Source organism: Sebastes fasciatus, chromosome 20 (assembly GCF_043250625.1).
Source record: "Sebastes fasciatus isolate fSebFas1 chromosome 20, fSebFas1.pri, whole genome shotgun sequence".
In the NCBI taxonomy this organism is placed as follows: domain Eukaryota; kingdom Metazoa; phylum Chordata; class Actinopteri; order Perciformes; family Sebastidae; genus Sebastes; species Sebastes fasciatus.
Genome location: NC_133814.1, coordinates 23,017,841 through 23,042,658, shown reverse-complemented (window position 1 = coordinate 23,042,658; position 24,818 = coordinate 23,017,841). Strand labels below are relative to the sequence as shown.

The following is a 24,818-nucleotide window of genomic DNA, read 5'->3' as shown; positions in this document are numbered from 1 at the left end:
CGTGCTCCCCCCGTGAGAACGTTTTATACATATTAAAATTAAATGAATCAATCTGGTGCACTTTGACAGCGAAACTAAGAGGCTAGGTCTATGAAGAACTTTGTGCTCTAACAGTGGTGGACTGTAACTAAGTACATTTAGGCTACTCAAGTACTGCACTTCAGTACAATTTTGAGGTACTTTACTTGAGTATTTCCATTTTATGTCACTTTTTACTTCTACTCCACTACAGAGGGAAATAATCACTTTTTTACTTCACTACATTTATTTGAGAGTATTAGTTAGAGATTCAGATTGCAGCCTATTATTAAGTAGTATATAATTATTAAAGATAGGGTCGACGATGTTGGGAAGCTAGCGTTAATATGAAAGTAGCATCACCCTCTACCCTCGGGGATCCTTCCAAGGCAACGCCCCCCACACACATGCACGAGCACCGCCGCATCGTAACTACTTCACAGACACAGAGCGGTGGGAGGACCTCAACTCAACAACGCTACCTCATGACAGGTAACCGCGGCAGTGCTACTGCAGGGCTGAGTTTTCGCTTCCATTCTCCAGTAAACTTGCGGCGGCGACACGCTTTGAGTTCAGGCTGGTGCACACCAAGGGTAGAGTATGAGCAGGGAGGCAGGGAGGCATCTGATTGGTTCTTTCCAAGCGGACCTCGAGGCAGTGATTGGTAGACGTTTTTACAGGATTACAGCAGCTACAGACCGGTCCTTTTTCAGAGCTCATCAGTAACGGATCGCTGTCGGGGTGTAAAGACCATTTCAACCAATATAACAAATAGTGTCTACTGGAGAACATCGTCAACCCTGCCTTTAAGTATATAAAGTAGTTAAAATGAGCGCCATCTTTTCCAGCTGCAACATTAACCTTCTGAACACATTAATGCATCAATAATTAATGGTGCCTTCAAATGGGGTCGTGTTTACCGCGTAAAGAGTCCAATATAATCCAACGAGATAATATATATCATTGTGAAATGGGCCATTCTGCATAATGAATACTACTGTACACCCCAACGTTTGCATGGAAACACATCTTTAAAGCAGCATGAGCCCCCCCGTGGTGTGAGGTAACTACTTTCATACCATCATTAATTCCAGATACTACAGAGTTTCTTGTTAGTAATAGAATTAATTTATTCATAAAATAAAAAGATCAGACATGAGCAAGTATAAACGATAAGAACAAAGTGAGATCTTTAAGTGATAGAGCCACCGTGTCCTGGAATGATCAGATTACAAATCTGTGCATACAAATATAAACAGTGTTATGATTAGTGTTCGTGCATGCACATCTACTTGCCATACAAATTGTATCTTTTGCCTTTTACATATAAAATCCCAACGGAGTGCATCACATGGAGATCACAGCACTAGTCTTCTGCAAATGCAATATACACAGATACCACATACACTGCTCGTTTCTCTTATTTTACATGTTCACACATAGTGGTGAAGAGGAGGAGGCTGCCTGGTCGGCTGCTGCTGCTGAAAGCTGCAGTGCAGAGAGAAGCGCGCCGAGCTTCAGGGACGGAAGGGAAGGATGCAGAGAGAGATGGAAACGATCTCTCGCTTGCTTCCTCCTGCCAGCCTCTTTCAGGCTTCCGATCCTCCGCAACTGAGTGATCAGAGACAAATAAAAGTGAGAAGAGACAGGCATGCAACGGAGACACGCCGCCACAAGAGAGCACCTGTCTAGTCGACCTATTTTTAGGCTACGCCGGCGTGCGCCAACTATACCATAAGTCTCTGAGGCTGCGATGAGACGCAAAGCTCCGGCTGCAAGTTGAGAAGTTGTTCAAGTTGTTCAAGTTGTTGTTCATCATCATCATCCTGGGCAGCCCGTCCTCATGGGCGCATCTCACAGAGCAGGATTAACTAGATAACTTTAAAAAGAGAAATATCTTCTGGAACTTTGCCATTATCAACAAGCGGATATAGGACAATCATTTCACCGTTATCTGAAGAACTTTCTAATCCTGTTTTGTGAAATTGCCCCCTGACACTGAGAGTGTGCTCGTACTTATTATTTTATGTGATCATGGTGCCCACATGAGACTCTGAGGAAAATAAAAAGTCACTGTGGACCATCCATACATGTATAACCTACAGTTTAAGTACAGTTAAGCAGGCTTACCCTGAAAATATCTTTACTACAGACTATGGATAGCCAGTTTTGTGCATCTTTGTGGTCATTATATGTCTCTTTGTTGTTGTTTTGAGTCTCTTTGTGGTCATTATATGTCTCTTTGTTGTTGTTTTGTGTCTCTTTGTAGTTGTTTTGTGTCTCTTTGTGGTCATTATATGTCTCTTTGTTGTTGTTTTGTGTCTCTTTGTAGTTGTTTTGTGTCTCTTTGTGGTCATTATATGTCTCTTTGTTGTTGTTTTGTGTCTCTTTGTTGTTGTTTTGTGTATCTTTGTGGTCATTATATGTCTCTTTGTTGTTGTTTTGTGTCTCTTTGTAGTTGTTTTGAGTCTCTTTGTGGTCATTATATGTCTCTTTGTTGTTGTTTTGTGTCTCTTTGTGGTCATTATATGTCTCTTTGTTGTTGTTTTGTGTCTCTTTGTAGTTGTTTTGAGTCTCTTTGTGGTCATTATATGTCTCTTTGTTGTTGTTTTGTGTCTCTTTGTTGTTGTTTTGTGCATCTTTGTGGTCATTATATGTCTCTTTGTTGTTGTTTTGTGTCTCTTTGTAGTTGTTTTGAGTCTCTTTGTGGTCATTATATGTCTCTTTGTTGTTGTTTTGTGTCTCTTTGTTGTTGTTTTGTGTATCTTTGTGGTCATATGTCTCTTTGTTGTTGTTTTGTGTCTCTTTGTAGTTGTTTTGTGTCTCTTTGTGGTCATTATATGTCTCTTTGTTGTTGTTTTCTGTCTCTTTGTAGTTGTTTTGTGTGTCTTTGTCTTCTTTTCATCTAACACTCAGCAAGAAAGCAAATTAATGTGTCTCCCAAAATGTCGATCTATTCCTTTAAGGCAAATGTGTAAATACAAAAATACAACTACATTGATGCAGAAAATGCAAAACAACAACATCAAATAGTGGAATCTGCATTACAAAATTATATATTGATGCATGGGAGAAATAAAAAAAACACCAGAAAAATGTGGATTACAGTTTTCTAAAAAATATTTTTAGAAAAATAAATTGCATTTCTAACTAGATTACTCACTGAATTACCAATAAAGGTGAGTTGTTTGGTACATTGTTGATGGGGTGAGTGTTTATTCATCTATATAGTACGATATAAGACAATAGCTCTGGTCTACTTTTACAGGCTTTAACGAGGCTCACGCTCTGTTAGCCTTTATTACTCTTTGGTTGGACTTCTGCTTGACACCACTTGTATATAATTTATTTGGTGCAAGACATTGTATGTTGAGGGCATACATTACTAAACTGATCTCACAGTTTACAGATTTCTACATAAGCTCCCTTCACTGCGGACAGGAAATGGTGAGTAGCGACCATGTAGCCTGATGCAGGCCCTGCAGTCTTACCGTTGAAGGATGCCTCTTTTTCACTATGTGGCTCCACTGAGTCTAGATAAACGTATTAGAACCCAGTCTGCAGACAAAGAACAAAACAACATGTCTATTATTAATCACACTTGATTCAATGAAAATGTAAACATTCGTATCTCTTTTCCATTCTCTTCTTTGTAAATGAGGACTGGTAAAAGTGACAGATGTGTGCGCGGCGTGAGTGTTCAGTGTCACAGGAAAAGAATCCTTACCCTCCTTCTTCCTTCAGTAGACTCAGGAACTTGGTAACTCTGTAGCCAGCATCCATCTACAAAAAAACAGACACATTACTTCTTAGTGCATAAAATGTAATAAACGTACATTTATTAATAGCTCTTGTTTTCCTCTCTGCATCTGCTTCATTTAAAATTCAGAAGCAAGGTGTTGAAACATGAAAGCAATTTGGAGTAGCGGCAGGTCCTGGAGTTCACGCTTCAGTTTGCACAAACAGGATCGTAGCGGAGAGAGGAGGGGGGAGAGGAAGTAAACTTAATGGCAACCTATGCAATAACTTACAGTACGTCTGGAATCGCCTGTAGCTACTAGAGTTAAGACATGAGAGCAGTCAGAAACATTGGAATGAGAGGAAAAAAGATAAAGAGACTGTGAATGTGTGTGTGTGTGTAGCCGCGTGGCTGTTTGCAGCATGTCTCGGCAAACACAGATTCATACTTCTTCAGGCTCGGAGTGGGGGGGGGGGGTGCAGAACATGGCTGCATTTGTGCATACCACAGCAATTACACAGCATCCAGCCTCAACAAACAGGCGGTACACATCATCAACATACCACAGACGCACAGTCAGAGGGAGAAATTAACACCAGCTAACAGTCACATTTAGGTCACTTTCTGCTGCTGCAAGTCTGCTACCTGCTTCGGTAAACAAACATTATTTGGAGGCCACCGGAGCTGATTTTTTAGATGATCTGGACACTGTAGACTGCAAAGTCTTGTCTCAGGAGCATTGAAGAAGAAGCTGAAACTGAAAAATGTCTTTTGGAACTTAATTCATATCCGACAAGTTAAATTTTAAAGGTGCTAAATGCGAGATTGGGAGCATTTCTATTGCCTCTACACGGCTCTCAACATGAACAAATCCACCAGTCGTTATGACTCCCATTCAAATCACAAGCTTCCCAAGAACACTGCGTCTCAGGGAGTGATGTACGACTGATCTTGACTTTTTACAGAACCAATCACATTGATTATTATCTTAGTGTTTTGACAGGGTCAGGGCCCCGACAAGGCTTTGCAAGTAAATCATTTTTGTACAGACCAAACGGAAATAACTACACCGAATGTGAACAGGGACTCTTAGAAAAATGCAATAAAACACAACTCCAAGGCCAAACCACAAAACCCCTAAAGACAACTTTAAAAAGGTGAGTTTATACCTCCTATACTCATCTACATACATCAAGGAAGCCAAGAGTCTGCAGTGAGTTGGTGGTCTATGTTTTTTCCACAGTTGGATGGGTTTAATGTTCACGTTTTTTCTTTTAACCTGCCGTATGTGTTGGGTGACTGATCTTTATTGATTTAGCTCTAAATTGTAGGTACACCAGAACCACGAGGTGTGTCTGATTGCTCTTATGAGTAGCTTCCCTCTGATTCAGAACATGTGAATGTAACTTGGAAAGCGAAGCAGAAACATGGTTTCATAACTATGAATGTTTTGGATCGCACCCGTTTGGGAGAATGGTTTGTGAACTAGAAATGTACTGGATCGTCTTCTGCTCAACAAATCATCAGGGAAAAGCCACACAGTATTTCATTCCAGCTAATAGATGACAGTTCTTTGTGACGGAGACAGATTCTGTTGACTGTCGAGAATGCCGGCCAGATGTCGAGGAAAAGGAGGGACAGGCTGTTCGAGCTAAGACCAAACTATTACAAAAGCAATAATAGAGAGGCTGAGCCGATCCCAAACTTGTCTTTCAGAATAAAAAATATAAAAAGACAAGTTTGCTCTTACCCCTTCTTCACCTAAGTCTGCTTGACCTTTCTGTCTTTTAATAGAGTCCACATGGAGCTGCATCAGCATTACATTTACCAAAAGAACATCTTTTAGTCAGTAATAATGTGAATAGTTTTGATGTTCTTTAACCAAAGTTATTACAGTTCATCCTGAGGGGGACATGAATGTATGTACAAATGTATGTTTCATAGCGATCCATCCAGTAGTTGTCACATTTGACTTAAAGGTCCCATATTGTAGAAAATGAGATTTCCATTCCAGTCTTTTTGTTTATAAAGCAGGTCTTAGGTGCTATATAAATACTGTGAAAGTTTAAAAACGGTGAATCCACGGAGAAACTGAGCTTTTAAACGAGCCGTCAGGACTTCTGTAAGGTTGTGATGTCACAACTGCGCAGTCACCGGTAGAAGTGCCGCTAAACTCTGTGTAACTGACACACATAGTGAGTCCCAGGCAGCAGTGACGCTGTGAAGACGGCGACAGCGCCGATGAGGAAGACCGTAAAAAACGCTGACCAATCAGAGCAGACTGCGCTTTTTCAGGAGGCGGACTAAAAAATGTGTTTTTTTAACAAAACCCAAAATACAAGTAGATTATGAACCTGAAAATGAGCATGATATGTCTCCTTTAAAACCACAAAAGTCAACATCATAGTGGCACTATATAATCACCAAAGTCTTTTGGAAACCATGAATATCTGTACAAAATGTCATGACAATCCATCGAATAGTTGTTGAGATATTTCAGTCTGGACCAGAGTGGTGGACCGACCGGCAGACTGACACTTCATCACAACAGTCATTCTGCTAGCAGAGCTAAAAAAAACACAAATGCAAAGAAGGTCTTTCTCACCTGTATGGCCATTTCAATCAGCATGAGCAACTTCTTTATGCCGATCCACATATTTTGTCCCTTCACAGCTTTAGCTATGGTGACCCGCTCCCCATCCTGAAAACTGCCCAGCAGCTGTAGGGAGGAAGAAAGGAGAGCACTCAGCACGGGATTAAAATAGGTAAACTCGTTATTCAAGAAAGAATTTCACACTAAAGTACATAAAATATCAGCAAATAATATTGTGTGTCTGCATAGAAGTAATGCACATTATAGGTTTTAAATAAAACATGTTTAACACCTTCGCTGACAAAGTAAATGTCAAGTGAATATCAAGCGCATTAAATAGTTTTAAAAGTGCCGCTACATGCATGTGGGTAGAGATGGGCGATATGGCCACAATCTTCTATCACGGTATACGTAATTTTATATCACGGTAACGGTATATACAGTATCACTATACAGTAATTGTTCTGTAAATTCAATTAAGAAATGGTTTAATAAGCATACCGTACTTCATCCCACTTACATTCAAACAAAACAACTGCTTCACATGAGACAACACTTGAGTTAAAAACAAAAGACTCAAAAAAGTAAAACAAAAATTCTTTCAAAATGTCAGCTTTAAGGTTCCTGAGAACAATAATGTCAAAGTGTTAAAGGTTTTAAGGTTAACAGATGCAAAGAAATACCAGCCTGACTTCAGTCAGCGATATAAAAATCACACAAATTTATATTTTTGAGTATACCAAAAAAAAAAAATACTTTTCCTGCAGGATTTGCTCATCTTTCATTTAAAAAAATTGACAAAACAAAATAAACTAGAGTCTGGTAATCATGTACCCAGAGCTCTTCCTCATCTTGGGTTGGCAGGGATGCCTCCGCCTGCTCTACTTCACTCTCCTCCTCCATGTCTGCCCAAATCACGTTACCTTGCAAGGCAGCTGGATTCGGGAGATCGCGAGAAATGACACGCAAATCCCGACATCACGCGGTAATTGCTACCACGGAGGAAACTGTATCTGGAGTTTCTTCTCATTGCTTCTATACTCTTTGACGGTATTGCCAAGTCTATACCGTCACAATGGTATATACCGTCATATTGCCAAACCCTACATGTGGGTGTGTTTGAGTGTGTGTGTGTGTGTGTGTGTGTGTGTGTGTGTGTGTTACCTCCAGGGCCTCGACCAGCTGCTCTCCCCTCGAGATGTTGGGAATGTGGATGGTGGTGCTGAAAGCATTCAGCATCTCCATTTCCTGGAGGACGTCTTTACGACTTGTGGTGCCGATGATCAACAGCTTACGACCCTGAAAGAGAAGCAGACGTGACCTCAGACTTCAATGTGTTTTGTTTTCATTTGATCATACTCTGTAGCTGCTTTCCTCTTCAGAAGACTCGTGAAATTGAAAGTGTGTGTTATGGTTATAAATGGATTCTGTGGTTTCATTTGAAAACACCTGCACACTGTTTGATAACGGCTATCTTGCAGGTTCACTGTGTGAGACGGGTCTAATAAAATCTGAGTAGAAGTCTGTGTCGGACTGTGCGATATTAGTTCTGAGTCATGTCATGTGTGATGATGAATGCTGAGGCAATCGATGGAAATAGAGTGAGTGACTGAGTGATGAAGTTACACGATTGGTCGGCCGAGTGTTGGAGTTTCCTCATTGGCCGTCGCTCTTTCAAAATGAAAAGGCGGAGAACAGTCCTTCATGCAAATGAGCCCGTCAAGCGTTCTCCGTCCGGCTCGCACAGTGGCATCGCCTGTTTCTCACTTAAAGTATTTTCAGAAGTAGATTTTGGTGGATTGTTTAGATGGAATAACAGAAAGATTACGAGCAGGCCGCAATGTTGTTTCCTGTTTGAAACCAGGGACCAATCAGGTGCATTCAACGATCGGATACATCACTGTTTGAACGGTCCGGTTGAGTGGAGCAGCGCGTCCCCTAGTGTCCTCGCCGGACCTGGTGGACATGTACCTCTGGGTTTTACATTATAGACATGACCGCTGACTATTTGTGTAACACTTTAGCCACACATTCAGACTGACCACACACGGTCCAGACACATACTCGGTTTTGACCGAGTCTTGTTTCCTTTGCTAAAAAAAATGCTTACAATGTCCCAATGTGTTCTGCATCATTTCAGGTTTTATTCTGATTAGTTGGTTTGTAGATGTGGCTCATAGCAGCTGTCACACTGTGACAATTTGGTCCTAAATTTATGACGCTGTCAGAGTTTTGATGCAAAAGCCAAAGCTGTTATCGTTCGTTGGTGGACGTCTCTCACGGTGAGATCTAGGACCAGCGTTTCATCACATTTCTCTGGTGATTGTGCGGTTTCGGGCTGTAGGTTGACAGTGTACAGGGGCCTTAAGTCACAACGAGAGCACAGGGAATAGAAAATAACAGGACAACAGAACAGAGCGCAACACAACAGAAGACAACAGTAGAGAAGAAAGAGGAGAAGCAAAAGAAATGTAGCTCCACTAAGCCGACAAGTTGGAGAAGGACCAGGAGAAGAAGACGAAGGAGGAGAGGCAGAGGAGTGGCGAGTAGACAGGGGGATTATGGCTGCCGGCTGCCCCCCCATGGCGTGGGGGGTTGTGATGCTGCATGCAGATGAGGTGCCACACAGGCGGCGGTGCTGCCAGGTCCTGGCTCTCTCACAGAGCCCATTCTCCTCCCTGTCCCCCTGGCCTCCCCCGGCCCCAGGCACCCCGCTGGGCCCAGCGCTTTACAACCCCAGAGGAGCACTGCAGCCAGGCATTCAACACCAGGCCCCGCGCCACTTCTCATGCACATGCAGCCATATAGTGGGCTATACTCTCATTCACAAACCCATCAACAACAGACACACAACTACAACCAAAGAAACTATGAGAAATGGGTCTCTACCACCACCATTCACTGCGAGCACAACGGGCCCGGACCAAAACACTCGCTAATAACCATACACTCACACACACAGTCGCTCACACATGCCAGTCGCAGCCAAAGACCTCCAGTAATTCCTCACAAGAGTTTGCGCTGGCATCCATAAGATCTGCTGCCCTCTTTCTGCCACCTGAGGACTAGCAACGTCAACAGTGAGCGTGCTACAAATAAATACCACAACAAAGTTGTTTGTTACCTTTGGAGGAGGTTTCTTCAGCAGCACCAGCAAAGCTTGTAACACCAGGTTGGAGAAACGAGGGCCAATCGGGACGTAGTCTGATGAGACAGAACGTTTTCTATTAGTGAGTTTCTCATTTCACATCCAAATAAAAAATAGTTTTAGGTATACATTTCATTCAACAAAAATGCTTCTTTTTTTTAGCTGCCTTGTCGTACACTGACGATCTATCTTACCTAACAAGCGTTCAATGTCATCCACAACCACACAGCTCAGCTGGGACTTGTAGGCATCTTCAAATATCTATCACAGGGAATAAAAGAGCAAAACAAGTTCAGATCAAACAGGCAAACAGCTTCATGTATGACCTGAAAACACTAAAAAGAATGATTTGTTTGTTGATGATCAGTTCGGACTTCAAAATGATGTCTGTGAATGTTTTCAATTTAAAAACGTCTTCCATATTTTTTGAGTCTGTACTTAAAGGGTAACTTTGGTATTTTTGAAATTGGTCCAGTATTGAGGGATAGCGCTGTAACTGGCAGCCGTTAAACGAGCTGCGAGGGCAGTGTGCAGCGTCAATGTAACGTTACGTCGACTAAAAGTGTTTGTTTTTGACGCTAACAGGCTCGGATTGTTATTATAAGTGTCTGACAACATTAAGGAAAGGACCCTAAAGAGATATAAAACCTTTTTCTTACCTGTCTATCTGTTTATTATTGTGTCAGAGTCCCGCACTAAGAGAAGTCTCGTTGTGAAATCTAAATATCAGTATACTCTGTCGACCATTGAATCCAAGACGTCATCCACATTGTGGAAATATTCAGCCATGACATTGAAAATCTTTTAGATAACCCTAAGCTACGCTTTCTGTACTCCAACACAACAAACTCTGCCCGGCTGACACACCGTTGTCTTTTCCAGCAACATGTCACCTCGCCAGATTTCAGAACGAGATTTCTCCTTCGGCGAGACTCTTTCCATGATGTCAGACACTTATAATACCAATCAGAGCTTGTCATTGTAAAAACAAGCACTTTTAGTGGACGTAAATGACAGACAGCTTGCCCCGACAGCACCATATTGCAGCCTGTGAGCAGCTGCCATCTACAGCGCTCTCCCTAAATACTGGACCAATTTCAGAAACTGTTAATTTGATATACAGATGCATCAATACCAAAGATATATTTTCCACACCTTTACATACTTTCTGTACGAATCACAAACATTTCCAGACCTAGAGATGATCCAATTAGTTTTCTATATTTCACAACTTGTCACTCAAAAGTTTCTTAAATGTTCGAGTGAGTGAGAGTTACCTTTTTGATGGCTTGGCATTTGGCGATCTCCGAGTGTCCGATCATTTTGTCGGGGGAGCAGATCTTGATAAAGGGGAACTGGGAGTCTTCAGAGATCTTAGCAGCCAGCGCTGTTTTCCCACTGTTAGGTGGACCTGAGAGGATCAATCACAAATCAGCTGTTTATAGTAACACAAATAACGCTCACCATACATATTGCAGATTTTATTTTGGGGCTTTCTAGAGGGTTTATTGTGTGTTCATTTCATCTGTTTTACGCTGACTAAGGATGTTGCTTGTTAGTGTGTGTGAGTGGATGTGTGTGAGTCCTACCCTCCAGTAGCACAGAGACCAGCGGTGTGCGTTCGCTGTTCTTCGTCTGCTGCACCAGCAGCTCCCCGTCCTCCAGGACCGCCGACACCGGGTCGCCCCATCGGATTATCCCGTTCATGATGTAGCTGGCGTAGTCCTCCTGATTGGTACCAAACGCCTGGACAGGAAGAGAGAGACAGAGAAACGGTGTTTAGGTCGGGGGGGTTTGTGTGTGAGGTCAAGTGAGAAAGAAATACATATATGTGTAACACTGTAAATGTGTCTTCAGAGTTGTACTTTGGGATACTTGTACTGGGGATAGTGAATTGTTCATTTTTAACTTTGGGTCATAAAATATGTACATGTCACATGTGAAGTAACTTACAGGTTTGATGTCGTTATTCAGCGAGGCCATGAAGTCCAGTCTGCTGACCTGCAGCTTCTCTGCAGTCTCGATGTTTACCTCCACTGTGCTACTGGCCTGCAACAAACACAAACACCAACATAATACAATAAGTTGAGCGACAGCAGATAATGAGTTAGTTTCGTTCCTGGATGAACTCCGTGTCCCCCCCGTTAATGAAATCCATTACATGATGTATTGCACTTTTAGATTGCACAATGTGTCAGCAGACAATGTACTCCCTCAGAGCAGAAAGGTCAGGCTGAGAGGAGGAGGGAGGGAAGAATAAGTGTTTAGAGGAGTGAAGGAAAACGTCACAGGCATCAGACATGTGGACGGCCATGTCTGTCATTTATCATCACCCTCCAATATCTGCTGTGTGTGTGTGTGTGTGTGTGTGTGTGTGTGGGGGGGGGGCAGAGCACTTAACAGATGAGAGCTTCACCTTATCTGTGTGTCCCACTGAGCTGTGTAGATTTGAGCCAACGCACCTGATAAAACACTTAAGTGAGGGCACACACACACAGACACACCTGGGTTCTTCACCCAATCCTTGGCTAGTTAAACTGGCACTATACAGTACGGTACAATGCCTGCCAGGTGTGCGGCCTGCATCTTAAACTGAGAAACACAAGACATTATTCCAGTGAGTGCTTTAACCCTCTGAGATGAGCGGGATTGTTTGTGCATGTAAAGAGTCTGCAAAGTTACAAAGCCCAAAGTCCACGCCAAAGGGAGTTACTCTCCCCCACTGAAACACTGCTTCTGAACTGCCTAAAACACCTTTCTTGAAGTCCTGCCTTTTCTTCCGTAACGTGGTGATGTCACAAAGTAACACATTTGCATATTACCTGCCTAGCGGCTAGTTTTGCACACCCTAAAACAAAGCTAGTAGAGTTTGGTTCAGTGGACCAGCTGGCCAATCAGAGTAGACTGAGCTTTTAGGGGGGGGGGGACAGGAGCTCAAACAGAGCGCTTTTTTTTTAAATTAAAGCATGTAAACATGTTCTAGTAGAAAAACAAAATACAAGTATGAACCTGAAAATAAGCACAACAGATCCTTTTTAAGGGATTTTAACATTTTGTATGAAATATGCTATATGAATAAAACTTGATTGATTACTCATAGAACTCCTCTTCTCGCATCAGAAAGAGTAAACAGACATGGACACATTAATGAATAACCGAGTATAACTGTGTGCAGTAATATAGCAACGGTCCCTGAAGGACGCTGACCTTTATGTGTCTGTTCATGGCAGTGGACTGTGCAGCCCTGACCAGACCCTCCAGCTCGGCACCGCTGTAGTTCTTCGTTTCCGACGCCAGCTCTTTAATGTCAACGTCACCGCACAGCAGTTCGTGCTGACGCATCTTTGCTGTGTGGATGTTCAGGATCTGAATGCGGCCCTTTTCATCCGGTAAGCCTGAAAGGAAGAGAGGGGAAATACCGGACTTAAAGCTTCAGCAAAAAGAGTCTTTAACTCAAACTCATGCAGGACAGAAGATATGGTGTCCATGTGAGACGTCCTGCTGCTGTACTGCTCTTTTTGACACAGATCAAGTGCCACAATCACAGCAGGCAGCAAACTACCTCACTAGAGCTACTGGTCTTAACTGGCTGAATTACTTTAACTATCAAATGTTCACTGTCTAGGGCACTTTCACAAGCCATAGTCCGTTTCACTAGTCCGAATCAGAGTGAAATGGTTCGTTTTCTATTTAGTCTGGTTAGGTATCAAAGTGGACACGTTAAAGCGGACCTGCGTTTTTGGTTTGCTAGGAAACCTCTCGCAAGCGGTCTTGTACCGGTTGCTTTGGTCCGCTCCAGAGTACGATTAAAGCGTTCACAACTGCCCAACTGAACCTTACCAGAGTTCAAATAAACAAGACTAAATGTTGGCTTGTGTAAGCGCCCTAATTCCCTTTCCAGTCTACTGAGATAAACTGCATGGAGCTAACGCTAGTGTGAAACCTTATCAGCGTGTTCTTCACTTCTTACCGATCTCCATCTTCACCTCCAGTCTTCCCGGCCTCAACAAGGCATCATCTATCAGGTCAGGCCTGTTGGTCATACCTGAGGGAGGGACAGATGGACAGATAGTGGAGAGGAGAGAGGGAGAAGGGGGGGGATGATGAATGAGAGAGATGAGTTAGGGTGCAGATGTTCAGGGAGAGGTTTTTTACTTTGTGGAAGAGGAAGGGAGAAAGTGTGTGTCTGAGCACCTATGACCAGGATGTTGTTGAGCTGCTCCACTCCGTCTATCTTGGACAGCAGCTGGTTGACAACGGTGTCGTGGACTCCCGTGCTGCCCGCCATGCTGCCACGCTGTTTACAGATCGCGTCGATCTCATCGAGTATGATGATGTGAAGGCCGCTGTTGGCACCGAGCTGTGCAGCAGAGAGATGAGGAGGAAGATTAAAGACAGAAAGAAGGAAAGGTTAATGGGTGGACTGTAAATATGTGCTACGATTGTCTTATACACCACCTGTTCACACTAGTGATGAGGTCCTCTCGTCTTGCACGATACCAATGTAACAGTTGATTGTGGTTGACAAGTTATTTACTTAAAAACACAATATTTACATGCATTTTCATACTCTTTGCTTAAACATCAGGGATATGTGCTTTTACAGTGTTTCCTAAACATATGTGGGCAACAAATTAAAGGACATTTCCAAGCTTTTTAAAGTCTTAATGTCTCATAATTGGCCTGAAATTCTGATGAACTATTCTCTGAAGAAATGTATTTTTACATTTTATTGCCAAGTAGGTTTACTTATTAACATTCAAGGAATTTGTCCTGGTATTTTGGTGCATAACAATAAGAAAGTCAAGAGATAAAATACAAAAAATAATAAATTAGAAAATATGAAAAAATATAAGAAATATATATGTATGTATGTGTATGTATACATACACATACATACATATATATTTCTTATATTTTTTGACTTTTCATGCTAATTGACCATGAAAAGGTACCGATATATATATATCGGTACCTTTTCATGGTCAATTAGCACCTAGTCGGGATACCGGATATTACCACTAAGTAATTCTTTTTAATACATAAAATCATGTTAGCATTTTCCTCTATTACATTCTTTCAGATGCATAAAGACGACAAAGACACAGCCAATGTTTTCCTGAGAATCAGTACTGAGCCTCAGCACAGAGACTGATGGATAAAGTGAGAGAGCAGCAGGGTGGGGGGTTATCCCTCCATCTACAGACCTGTCAGTCTCCGCCGTAGCATTTAAAGCAGGTGTGGAGCTGCGCTTATTACACACTGGATGGTGTGTGTGTGTGAGTGTGTGTAGGGAGGTCTAATAGGAGGTCAAAGACAGCCCAGCCCCTCATTAGATGGTGAAGAGTGAGGCTCGACGCTGGTGTCTCACCATCCAAACCAACCATCACTACAAACACACACACACACCAGAACTTTACCAACGTTATTAAAGCTACGTCTGGCTAAAGGGCAGATCTCTCCACTCCTGGAGAAATTACTTTTTTTACTGTTTAGATGGATGAAATGCTTATCTGTGTTTCACGGGGATGAAGGGAGAATACTGATCCACGACTTTCTATCTGATGTGTAGATAATAAGTTCAGCAAAGTTGGAGCACTACAGGTCTACTGCTCTATTATGTCTCACATGGTGTTGCATGTTTTTTGCCCCAAACTGCATGTGATTATCATAAAGTGGGCATGTCTGTAAAGGGGAGACTCGTGGGTATCCATAGAGCCCATTTTCATTCACATATCTGGAGGTCAGAGGTCAAAACCTACCCTACCTTACCCTAACTTTGGAGCGTTATTTAACCTCCTTCCTGACAAGCTAGCATGACATAGTTGGTACCAATGGATTACTTAGGGGTGTTTAAGTACACCTAAACCTAACAAAACAAACTAAAAAGCTAGTGGGTTTAGCTGTGCTTTAAATTGTACACCTCTTGAAAGCTCAATAGTGTAGTTTTTAATGTGCATGTGAGTATAGTATATAACGTAATGTGTCCTCCCCTTACCCTCTTCTGTTCGTCCTCCGCGTCTGCAAACAGCTTCCTGACGTTGGCCTCAGACTCTCCGACGTACTTGTTGAGAATCTCGGGCCCGTTGACGATCTTTGGCTCGCGGGCCTTGAGCATCTTGCCAATCTGTCGTGCCATCAGGGTTTTACCGCAGCCTGGGGGTCCGTACAGCAGGATTCCCTTCACGTGCTTACAGCCTGGAGACAGACACGCAGCCAGGGAGAGGAACTCAAGTTAAACTGAGCTCAGGAGCTTACCCACAGCAAACATTTCTGCTAGTTATAAAGCTCATATCTTTGTTAAGTGAATCAGATGATGTTTTAAACATGTTAATCGAGCAGCAGGAATTATCCCTTTCAAGTGTCCCAACATTGAGATCACAATTTGCCTTTTTCCCCATCTTTCCTTCGCCCATTGGTTTATTATTGGCAGTAGTTTTTATTACACAAGGTCAAGGGATACATACACACATCATCATCAACTACTGAAAAAAATAAAAAACAGAAAAACTCTTCCCGTTTTATCGTTGTAACTGTAAGCATTATTTTTGCATCAAAGAGTGCAATATAGGAGAGAAAACACATAAAACACACCTACACATAAACACGTACATTGCATATACGTGTGCACACGTATGCTTATCCATATACACACATAATAATTATTTGTTTGATGATAGACAAAAAAAATCTGTATTTACATCCATTTAATTGACCTTTATTATGAGTTGTAATCAGTTTTAATCCAGAATAATGCTACTATATATATATATTTATCTATTTAATTATTTAATTATTTATTTATCTTTTTTTTATTTATTTAATTATTTAATTATTTATCTATTTATTCTATTGGCATATTTGTAAGTGTGTCTCCTGCTTTAGACACTGAACGGTTGTCTCCATCTTGTTATGGCGAGGATGGACTGAACATCAGGGACCAGGAGGGAAATAAAACCTGGACTTTGTCGTGTCATCCCTGAAAATGTCTTATAGGCTTGTATTTTTTTACTACTGTATTTGAATTTTTGTCAAATAAACTAAAACTGACCATGAATTTATGACAAGGCAACATAATCTGGACTGTTATTCCAGCTGTTCTCACCACAGCACCACTGATTTCCTTTGTGTTATTCCTCCTCCGTAAAGATCAAGTGTGGAAACAGTGAGCTCTCCACTCAGCCAAGATTACAGTGGAGGTCTTTTAATGGCCTTTTGCACCTGTTTAATGACATTTAGCCCAGACTAATTGAGAGGCCCCAGATAACCATCTGAGCTGCCATTTGGGCCCGCTGAAGGAAAAGCAGCCAGGATGACAGGTGGGGGGAGGAGAGGAGAAGAAGAAGAGGGACGGCTTCTCTACCGCGGCGGGAGACAAGTTGTGTGGTTGTGTTGTGTTTGGGAGAGAAGCTTCTGTCTGTCTGCTTCACCTCTCTGGGAGCAAAGGGGAGACAAGGTGAAACACAATGTGCACAACGTACACATGCACGCCACCTCTCCGTCAGCACCTGCTCTCCCGGCATCCCCACGCCTGCCAATTACAGCTTTTACCTTTAGCTGGATGCTCTATCAGGGCATGCCATCTCATTACAGCAGCCAGCTGGCCACAGCCAAAGGCCGACTCCTGCACACAACCACCCGGCTAAAGGTCACACTGCTGGATGCTGCCACAGGCCCCGAGCGCTGTGCGTATGTGCACCAGATTTAAGTAATGAATTAGCCGAGCTCAGAGGTCTTTACAACAGGTCTTCACAAGACTCCTAGGAGCAAGGATTAGGACTGTGGGAAGGGAGGGTTGTGTGCATGAGTCACAAAGAAGACTACCTGATGGCCTTTAAAAAAAAAAGTGAATCACCGTCGTAATCTGACAGCTGTCAGAGATCTATTAATGAGTGTGTGCAGGGATCACAGTCAGGGGATGCCAGAGTTTTTAGTCACGGTCGAGGCACCACAGAGCGACGCTGCCTCATCTGGTAATCGCTGATTGTTGGGTTTCACCGATTCAGACGATGATACATTCCTCAAATGTTGATTTAAAGATTAAACACAAGCTGAATATAATAACTGAAAACAGTGATTATTTTCAGCTGGTATTACTGATCTGTTTAACCTCATGAATGCTGAAAGATACCAGTTCTGAGAGAGACAACAATAATTGTGCTTTCATGTCTATAATGCATTATAAACTAACTTATGTGTTATAATCTGCTCATAGCACTGTTAAACTATAGTTATAAACACTCATAATAGGGCTGTTAGTCGATTAAAATATTTAATTGCGATTAATCACATGATTGTCCATAGTTAATCGTGATTAACCGCAACTTAATCAGACATTTTTTTATCCGTACAAAATGTACCTTAAAGGGAGATTTGTCATGTATTTAATACTCTTATCAACATGAGAGTGGGCACATTGATTTAAACTAGTTCTGCACTTACAAGACTTTTGAAATACAGTTAAGCAAGACTGTCTGAAAAGTCATGGACGGAAATGTGAAAATGAAAATGTCCTCACCACACAGACAATCTTACGAAATTATCATCTGACTTACGCAAGACAGTAAAAAGAAAATGAAATAAGTGATGGCGGGATTAAAGAGAAAGAGGGAAACTCACCCATCTGTTCTACGATGTCTGTAGGGAAGACTCGCGAGGCGAACGCTCTACGAAAGATGTCAGAGAACTCCTTGTCAAGGCCGCCGATACCCATCCTCTCGAAGTTCCAGTCCGGGCTGATGATGGACTGGCGAGACTCTCTGGTCTTGGATTTCCCTGGAGGGGTGACACCAAAACAGACACTAAACGGAGAGCCGAATGTTTTATGATTATTTCTTTAAAAAGCACTTCTATCTACTCTAATGTAAACAACAGTGTTATTTTTATTATTGACAGTTATAAGAGACTGTTGCAGGAGTTATTTTGAGTCCCTAAATGATTGTTTGCAGCTCGACCTCAACAACTTATTAAGACATAACAAACCAATACCAATTTTACAAAGAAAACAAAAGGACATAAATTAAAAGTAGTGCAAAAAGCATAGTTATTAGTATCTCACTTAAATCTATTTAAAATATTCGTGAAGCAGATATGTTGTATGTATACATTTCTTATTTTAGATCAGTTTAGTATAATTAAATGAGAAAAAAAAGAATAATTCATGAGATGGGAAAAATGTAGAATATTTTTTCTCATATTATTTCACCAAAAAGAACCAGTCTATTTATGTGTAAGTTGTATTTTCTGGTCACTTTGCAGAGTATAATAAGTATGCAATAAAAACCTTGGATTTTAACTTAAATAAATGATTAATGTGATGATTAAAATAATCCCTCATTTTGTATAAACAATCATAAAATTGTAATCTTTATGTTTTAATCTTTACAGGTGTTACATCTCCTCCTCTCACTCTTTTTTAAGAATTAAACAAAAGAACATAATACAGATTAAGTACACTGCAGAAGCCGAGAACGGCCGTGTTTGCTATTATTTTTTAAATACCGTTATCTCGAGATCACAAGATAATTAACTCATTATATAAAAGAAAACAAGTTTGTCTTTTACATAAAGTAAGTTCAAGATTTTAGCTTTGTTTCAGACGGTGTTGAATAAATTATCACAAAACTCATATAACTAGAATATATTATATTCAAGTCTAATTATGGAGGTAAACAGCCTGTCAGGTGGTACACTGATATTGTACCACTGCCAACAAGATGTGAAAGCAAGCTCAGTAAAATGTGTGAAGTGTGCCCCCTTGTGGTTTGGTGGAGAATCTCCCTCCAGCCAGTGGATGTAAAAACACACTTTTATGTCCTTATAAATAAATGTCAGTGTTTTTTAGCAGCTCACTATCTGTCGTCACGTCAGACTTAGTGGCTGTTAGTGGAGATTTGACCACAAAAGACTCAAAGACGTATCGATCGAACTGTTGTTGTGAGTTGTTGTGTATTTATTGACACTCACCGATCAGGGTCATGGATGAGCTCTCTGACTTCTCAAAGACCACCTGACTGTTTCCCAGCAACAAACCGATCTCAATCTGAAGAAAGAAACAATAAAGATGACAGTCATTCAGGACACAGTAACATCCAACTGCAACACTTCAGGATTAAATTATTCATATTCATTAAAATCAATGATTTCTAAATGTATGGAGAAAATACTGAGGGTAAAATATCCACTTGCATGTGAGGTATTATACTTATGAACATAGGACTATATATATATATATACATCCAGTTAATCATGATTAATCGTACATCACACATTTGTTATCTGTTCAAAATGTACCTTAAAGGGAGATTTGTCAAGTATTTAATACTCTTATCAACTGCTATCAACAGTTGTCAGTGTGTCAGTGTGCTGACTTGACTATGACTTACCCCAAAACTGTATGTGATTATCATAAAGTGGGCATGTCTGTAAAGGGGAGACTCGTGGGTACCCATAGAACCCATTTACATTCACATATCTTGAGGTCAGAGGTCAAGGGACCCCTTTGAAAATGGCAATGACAGTTTTTCCTCGCCAAAATGTAGCGTAAATTTGGAGCGTTATTTAACCCTTTTCGTGACAAGTTGGTATGACATGGTTGGTACCAATGGATTATTTTGTTTTTTTAGTTTCACATGATCTATCTATCTTCACTCTACCTTTAAAACTGAGCCTGCTAAACCTAAAAATTGCAAGTTACATTAATGCGTTAAAGAAATTAATGGCGTTAAAACAAATTTTGCGTCAATGAGTTATTATCGTGTTAACTTTGACAGCCTAATATATATACATATATATATATTACATATATGTATGTAAATCAATGATTTCCATGCTATCTATGTATAAAATGGTACAGAACATCATGAACATCATGGGACAGTGACAGCTTGTTCTCCAGATACCTTCGGTTTCTTGCCAGGGGTGTGTTCTGCCTTCAGGATGCTCGGGTCCATAGCCTCAATATCCTTTATATTTATGCTAAACAGCTTATCGCAGAAACTTAACACCAGCTAGAAAAAAAAAGCAGGAAAAACATGCAATTACTCCAAACAAATCAAACATAGTTGTACTAGCGTATGGGAACACTAAAATTAATTAATGAAGATACAATTAATAAAACAATTTTTTGTTTGTGCTTCTACTGTGAACATAAATTGCATTCTTTCGTATATTCTTCTATGAACCTCTGATTTAAATAGCAATGTCAGTAAATCCACTAAATGTTACAATAAACTCAGATCTTGTCCAGCGCTGGTTAATATTTATACTTCATTAACCCTTTAAAGCACCTGCTGGCCGACGCTGAAGGCCTGGTTGTTGAAGTGCTGGATGAACTCGCTGGCCATGTTGTCCGAGTCGTAGGGGTTGCTGTCCACGCTCTTCTTCTGCAGGAAGTCAATTTCCACGGTCATGGTGCTTATACACTGTTTGGACTTGTCAAACTTGTAGTTTGTTACTATAAGGGGGTAGAAAAAAAACAAACACAGGAGATGATGATTTTAGTTTAGACTACATCATCTGGATCATGATCTCCACCAGCCTGGTGGAGATCATGCATTCGGTCGTGTGTGCGTCTGTCTGTCTGCAGCTAATCTTGCATACTGCTGGACCAATCAGCACAATATCTTCTGTACTCATTTAGGACTGTATGCTCAAGGTCCTCTCGTGGTTGCAGTGACTCACTGTTTTATACAGTCATTGACAGCTGACTCACTACTCTTAACCAGCCAGTAGGGACCACATGTGATCGACATCTGCTTCAGTTTGGACTCTTGTATCCGTTACCTATTAGGGATCGTTCCTGTCCAGATTTGGACGCCAAGGTAAGACAATTGTGGTTTGCATTCATTCAATCAAACATTACAGCAGTGGTCGGCCCAGACACACCCGGTGGAGATCTACACTCTACTGAGTGCATTTTTTTTTTCTAGTTTCTGATAGGATAGTTAGTTGTCCTCGTAGCCTAGCAACCTCAAAAACTGTCAAATCACAGCGTGTTTCCTGCAGGTCCTCATGAGAATATGTCTTCCTTTTCCCTGTTGTCTAATTTAAGTTAAAGCTGCATTAATTGTTTTTTGTGGCCATGTGACAAAGTGGGTGAGAAAACACCATTTGGGAGGGTTAGCAAGTATGCTTTGTGGAAGAGGAACAACATCTGGCTTATTATCAGCTTTTAAAGTCGTTGTGGCAAACAGTTGCCTATTTACACATACATGCGCTTCATAGTGATTCAGAATCACTGCTGAATATCACACACAGCTCTATGGCACATCTACTACTATCTCTGACATAAATTATCTGATTTTGTCAATTATCCACTAACTAATCAGCAAACTCGTTAGTACATTCGGAGTGGTTACCAAATTAAGTGATGCCTTGATAGCAGGCATTAAAACAGCAATTCCTTTATGTTTTAATGTGAGAAACACAATCAGCAACACAACAGGCACTTCCTGTATTTGACATGATTTGCGGTGCCCTATTCAAACTGCTGCTAATGCCTCATTATGGAAATGAGATAAACTGTAAGTGGCTGCCAGGTAATTAAGAAAATTACACAAGTACTGCTACATTATTCATATCACAGTTACCAGGAGACACCGCTGAAAATGTATTATGGAAATAAATGTAATGTTCAGATATTCTGCTTTAAACCTGAAAGAGACAGCTTTGATCAAATAATAAAAAGAGCTTTGCTTTGCTTTTTTTTTTCAAGATGTCAAGAAAGATTAAGGTATCATGAGGCTTTTTCACTCAGTGGATTAGATTTTCATTCCTCCTTTTCACTCCTGATATGCAGACAGTATCATAATAGCGCCCATCATGTTGGGCATGGCTTGGCCTAAGGGAGCAAATATTTCATCAAAGAACAGGTCTTCTCTTTCTCTGGATGCTGGCCAGCCTCTGACACAGATGTGCAGTGACGCCACCCACACATATTGTTATACTGTCTCTCCCTGCGCTGGGTAAATCATATTCCCTCCACCCATTATGACACCTAAATAATAGCTAAACCCCCTAACCCCGCGTATAATTAGTAATCTGTAGGATATGACCATCAGAAGTCGGCACAGCGAGATGTTTCTCTGGCAGAGAAGAAGCCTTTAAAGTCAGTTAAGTTGCATGAATCATTCAAAGTGTGAGGGTTGGGTTTCTGATGTTTCTACTGCGGCGAGGTGTCTGTGACTCAAAAGGCGTTCAGTGATAAGAGAGAAAGACTGTCCAGCACTGCTAATCAATAGATGACAAATTAAAGGCAGCCATCACGAAAGGCTGAAAGGAGGTCGTAGAACAATCAGAAGTCTGTGCAGCTTGTAGATACATGTGAGGCACGCAATAGCAACCAGAAAAATAAATTAACTTTTCATTCTTTTATATCTACATAAGGAGCGGGTCCTCTCCACAGAGTCCGCCATGTTTCACCACCATGTTTCTACAGTAGCCCAGAACGGACAAACCAAACTCTGTTAACTTTTCCTGCTTGGGCCGGAGTCAATAACGTTACTCATGCCCGTCGCCGCCACTCTCTCTCTCGCTTCACAACTCACTTCCCATGTAAACACACACTCTACGCACTGGCTCTGCTCCAGATGGCTCTAGAGAGGGTCATTCGCATTTTCGCGTCTGCCACCGTAGCTCTCCAACACGCTTGGCACACCGGAGAAGCTTCAGTTGGTTGTAATCTCAACCTCACCGCCAGATCCTACACTACACCTTTAAAGGGCTGTAGGACGTATGTCATGGGGGCGTTTTATGTTAATTTGAGTATGCACGGCTGCATGTAAACGTGAATATTAATGAAATATGAATTTTCATTATCCATGTAAGCAGCTTAGTCGGAATATTGTCTTTTTTGGAATAAGGGCAAAAAACAGAATATTTTGTGCATGTAAATGTAGTCACTGTGGCTCAATGACAACGGAGCTCTGTGGCACAGAGGAATAAGATATATCAGGCTTTGGAGACACAGACAACACTTGTTAGTCAGATCAATTCATTGTTGGTTTGTTTTTTTTGGTGGGATTTGTTGAGGCTAAGAAAAATCTAAAACGTGAAGCTTACCTCTAACTTCTTGTCCAATCGACAGGCCGGCCCATTTTCTCTATAAAGGAAAAAAAAAAGCAAGTGACTGATTTAGTTCCATGTCTCATCATTTCTATTTGTATTAGGTCAAATTATTGCAATGGAAAAAGTCCATCAATAAGGCAATTACATTTTCCAGAAGTTATCAGACAAAGGACAGCTATACACTACGCGTTTCAGAGACATCAGTGCAACGTTCCTCTGCAACACGGTCTTATTTCACAACACTTCTTTACACTAAAATGCAGATTTCTTTTACACAAGCTGTGTTTTTGAGATGGCAGCCAATGACGGCTGCCGTGTCAAATATGAGTCGATCAATCAGTAGATAATATGAATGAATTCTTGTGGTAAAATAAGACCGACTGGAGGAGGTTACAGTAGTACCTGTGTGCCGTTGTGGCTGCCATTAAGACGGAGGAAGAGCAGGCAGAGACAGGCATAAGGCAAAGAAGGAAAAAGCAGTAATAGACAGATTGAGACACACAAAGAGGTCCGTGCAAAGAGCCCGCAGAAAACCACAAAACACAGCATCACTTTTCTCAGAGAACATCTTGACTTAGTGAATATCAGATCACATACGGCTATCAAGGTTTTAAAACAAACAATATAATGTTAGCAGAAAAAAATTATGATTAAGATTTCTGCCTTCAACGCCATGCAAGTGTTCATTGGTGCTTTGTTAAGGAAAATTACCCATTAAATGAATGCATAGAGTGCTGCAAGAATGAGTCCTAAAACCCGGAAATGAGTCAGCATTTTAGCACTTCCGGTTCTCTCGTCTAAAAGTTAATGGGTTTTTAGTTAGATGCCTGAAATAAGGTCTGTGGTGAACACAAGCTGAAGAGATTTAAACGTTTTCTTCTACAATATATACAACATGTGACTAAATGAGACTACAAAACGTCATCACGCCAACTCTTCCACCTTTACAGCCTCGTTGTGTATACTCACGCTCATGCGACCGTGGTGTAGTTTATGTATAGCCTAACGTTATCTTTTTACTTCTGGCGATTGCATTCATTACTAAAAGTGGTGTTCATTTGTGGAAATTATCTTACGGACCAAAACATGTAAGTATCATAAATGTCTGTTTGCCACAGAGCTTATTTTCTGAATTAATCCAAAACCCAATGGAAAAATCCCATCGCCTTTTTGTCGAGGGAACCAGGGCGATGCTAACTTCCGGGCTGGCCTACAAAAATACATAATCCCTGCAGCACTCTATTACTTAGACA

The 24,818-nt window shown here is 41.2% G+C and overlaps 1 protein-coding gene across 2 annotated transcripts in view; it reads right to left on the bottom strand.

Annotated features, from left to right (window-relative positions):
* Window positions 1-1,123: 1,123 nt before the first annotated feature.
* Window positions 1,124-24,818, bottom strand: part of LOC141758142 (vesicle-fusing ATPase-like) — a 27,146-nt gene continuing 3,451 nt past the window's right edge. The window contains exons 4-22 of one of the 2 annotated variants that reach the window (XM_074619266.1): window positions 23,560-23,599; window positions 20,787-20,953; window positions 20,400-20,507; window positions 19,465-19,540; window positions 18,118-18,273; window positions 15,497-15,696; window positions 13,693-13,858; window positions 13,469-13,543; window positions 12,706-12,893; window positions 11,452-11,547; window positions 11,088-11,244; window positions 10,776-10,909; window positions 9,693-9,759; window positions 9,475-9,554; window positions 7,515-7,649; window positions 6,363-6,476; window positions 3,746-3,801; window positions 3,510-3,576; window positions 1,124-1,897 (exon numbers count right to left, since the gene is read on the bottom strand). In XM_074619266.1, coding sequence (XP_074475367.1) covers window positions 3,552-3,576; window positions 3,746-3,801; window positions 6,363-6,476; window positions 7,515-7,649; window positions 9,475-9,554; window positions 9,693-9,759; window positions 10,776-10,909; window positions 11,088-11,244; window positions 11,452-11,547; window positions 12,706-12,893; window positions 13,469-13,543; window positions 13,693-13,858; window positions 15,497-15,696; window positions 18,118-18,273; window positions 19,465-19,540; window positions 20,400-20,507; window positions 20,787-20,953; window positions 23,560-23,599 — 2,040 coding nt within the window. In that variant the 3' untranslated portion in view covers window positions 1,124-1,897; window positions 3,510-3,551. The remainder of the gene's footprint in view (window positions 1,898-3,509; window positions 3,577-3,745; window positions 3,802-6,362; window positions 6,477-7,514; window positions 7,650-9,474; window positions 9,555-9,692; window positions 9,760-10,775; window positions 10,910-11,087; window positions 11,245-11,451; window positions 11,548-12,705; window positions 12,894-13,468; window positions 13,544-13,692; window positions 13,859-15,496; window positions 15,697-18,117; window positions 18,274-19,464; window positions 19,541-20,399; window positions 20,508-20,786; window positions 20,954-23,559; window positions 23,600-24,818) is intronic. The other variant, XM_074619265.1, reaches the window with a different exon arrangement.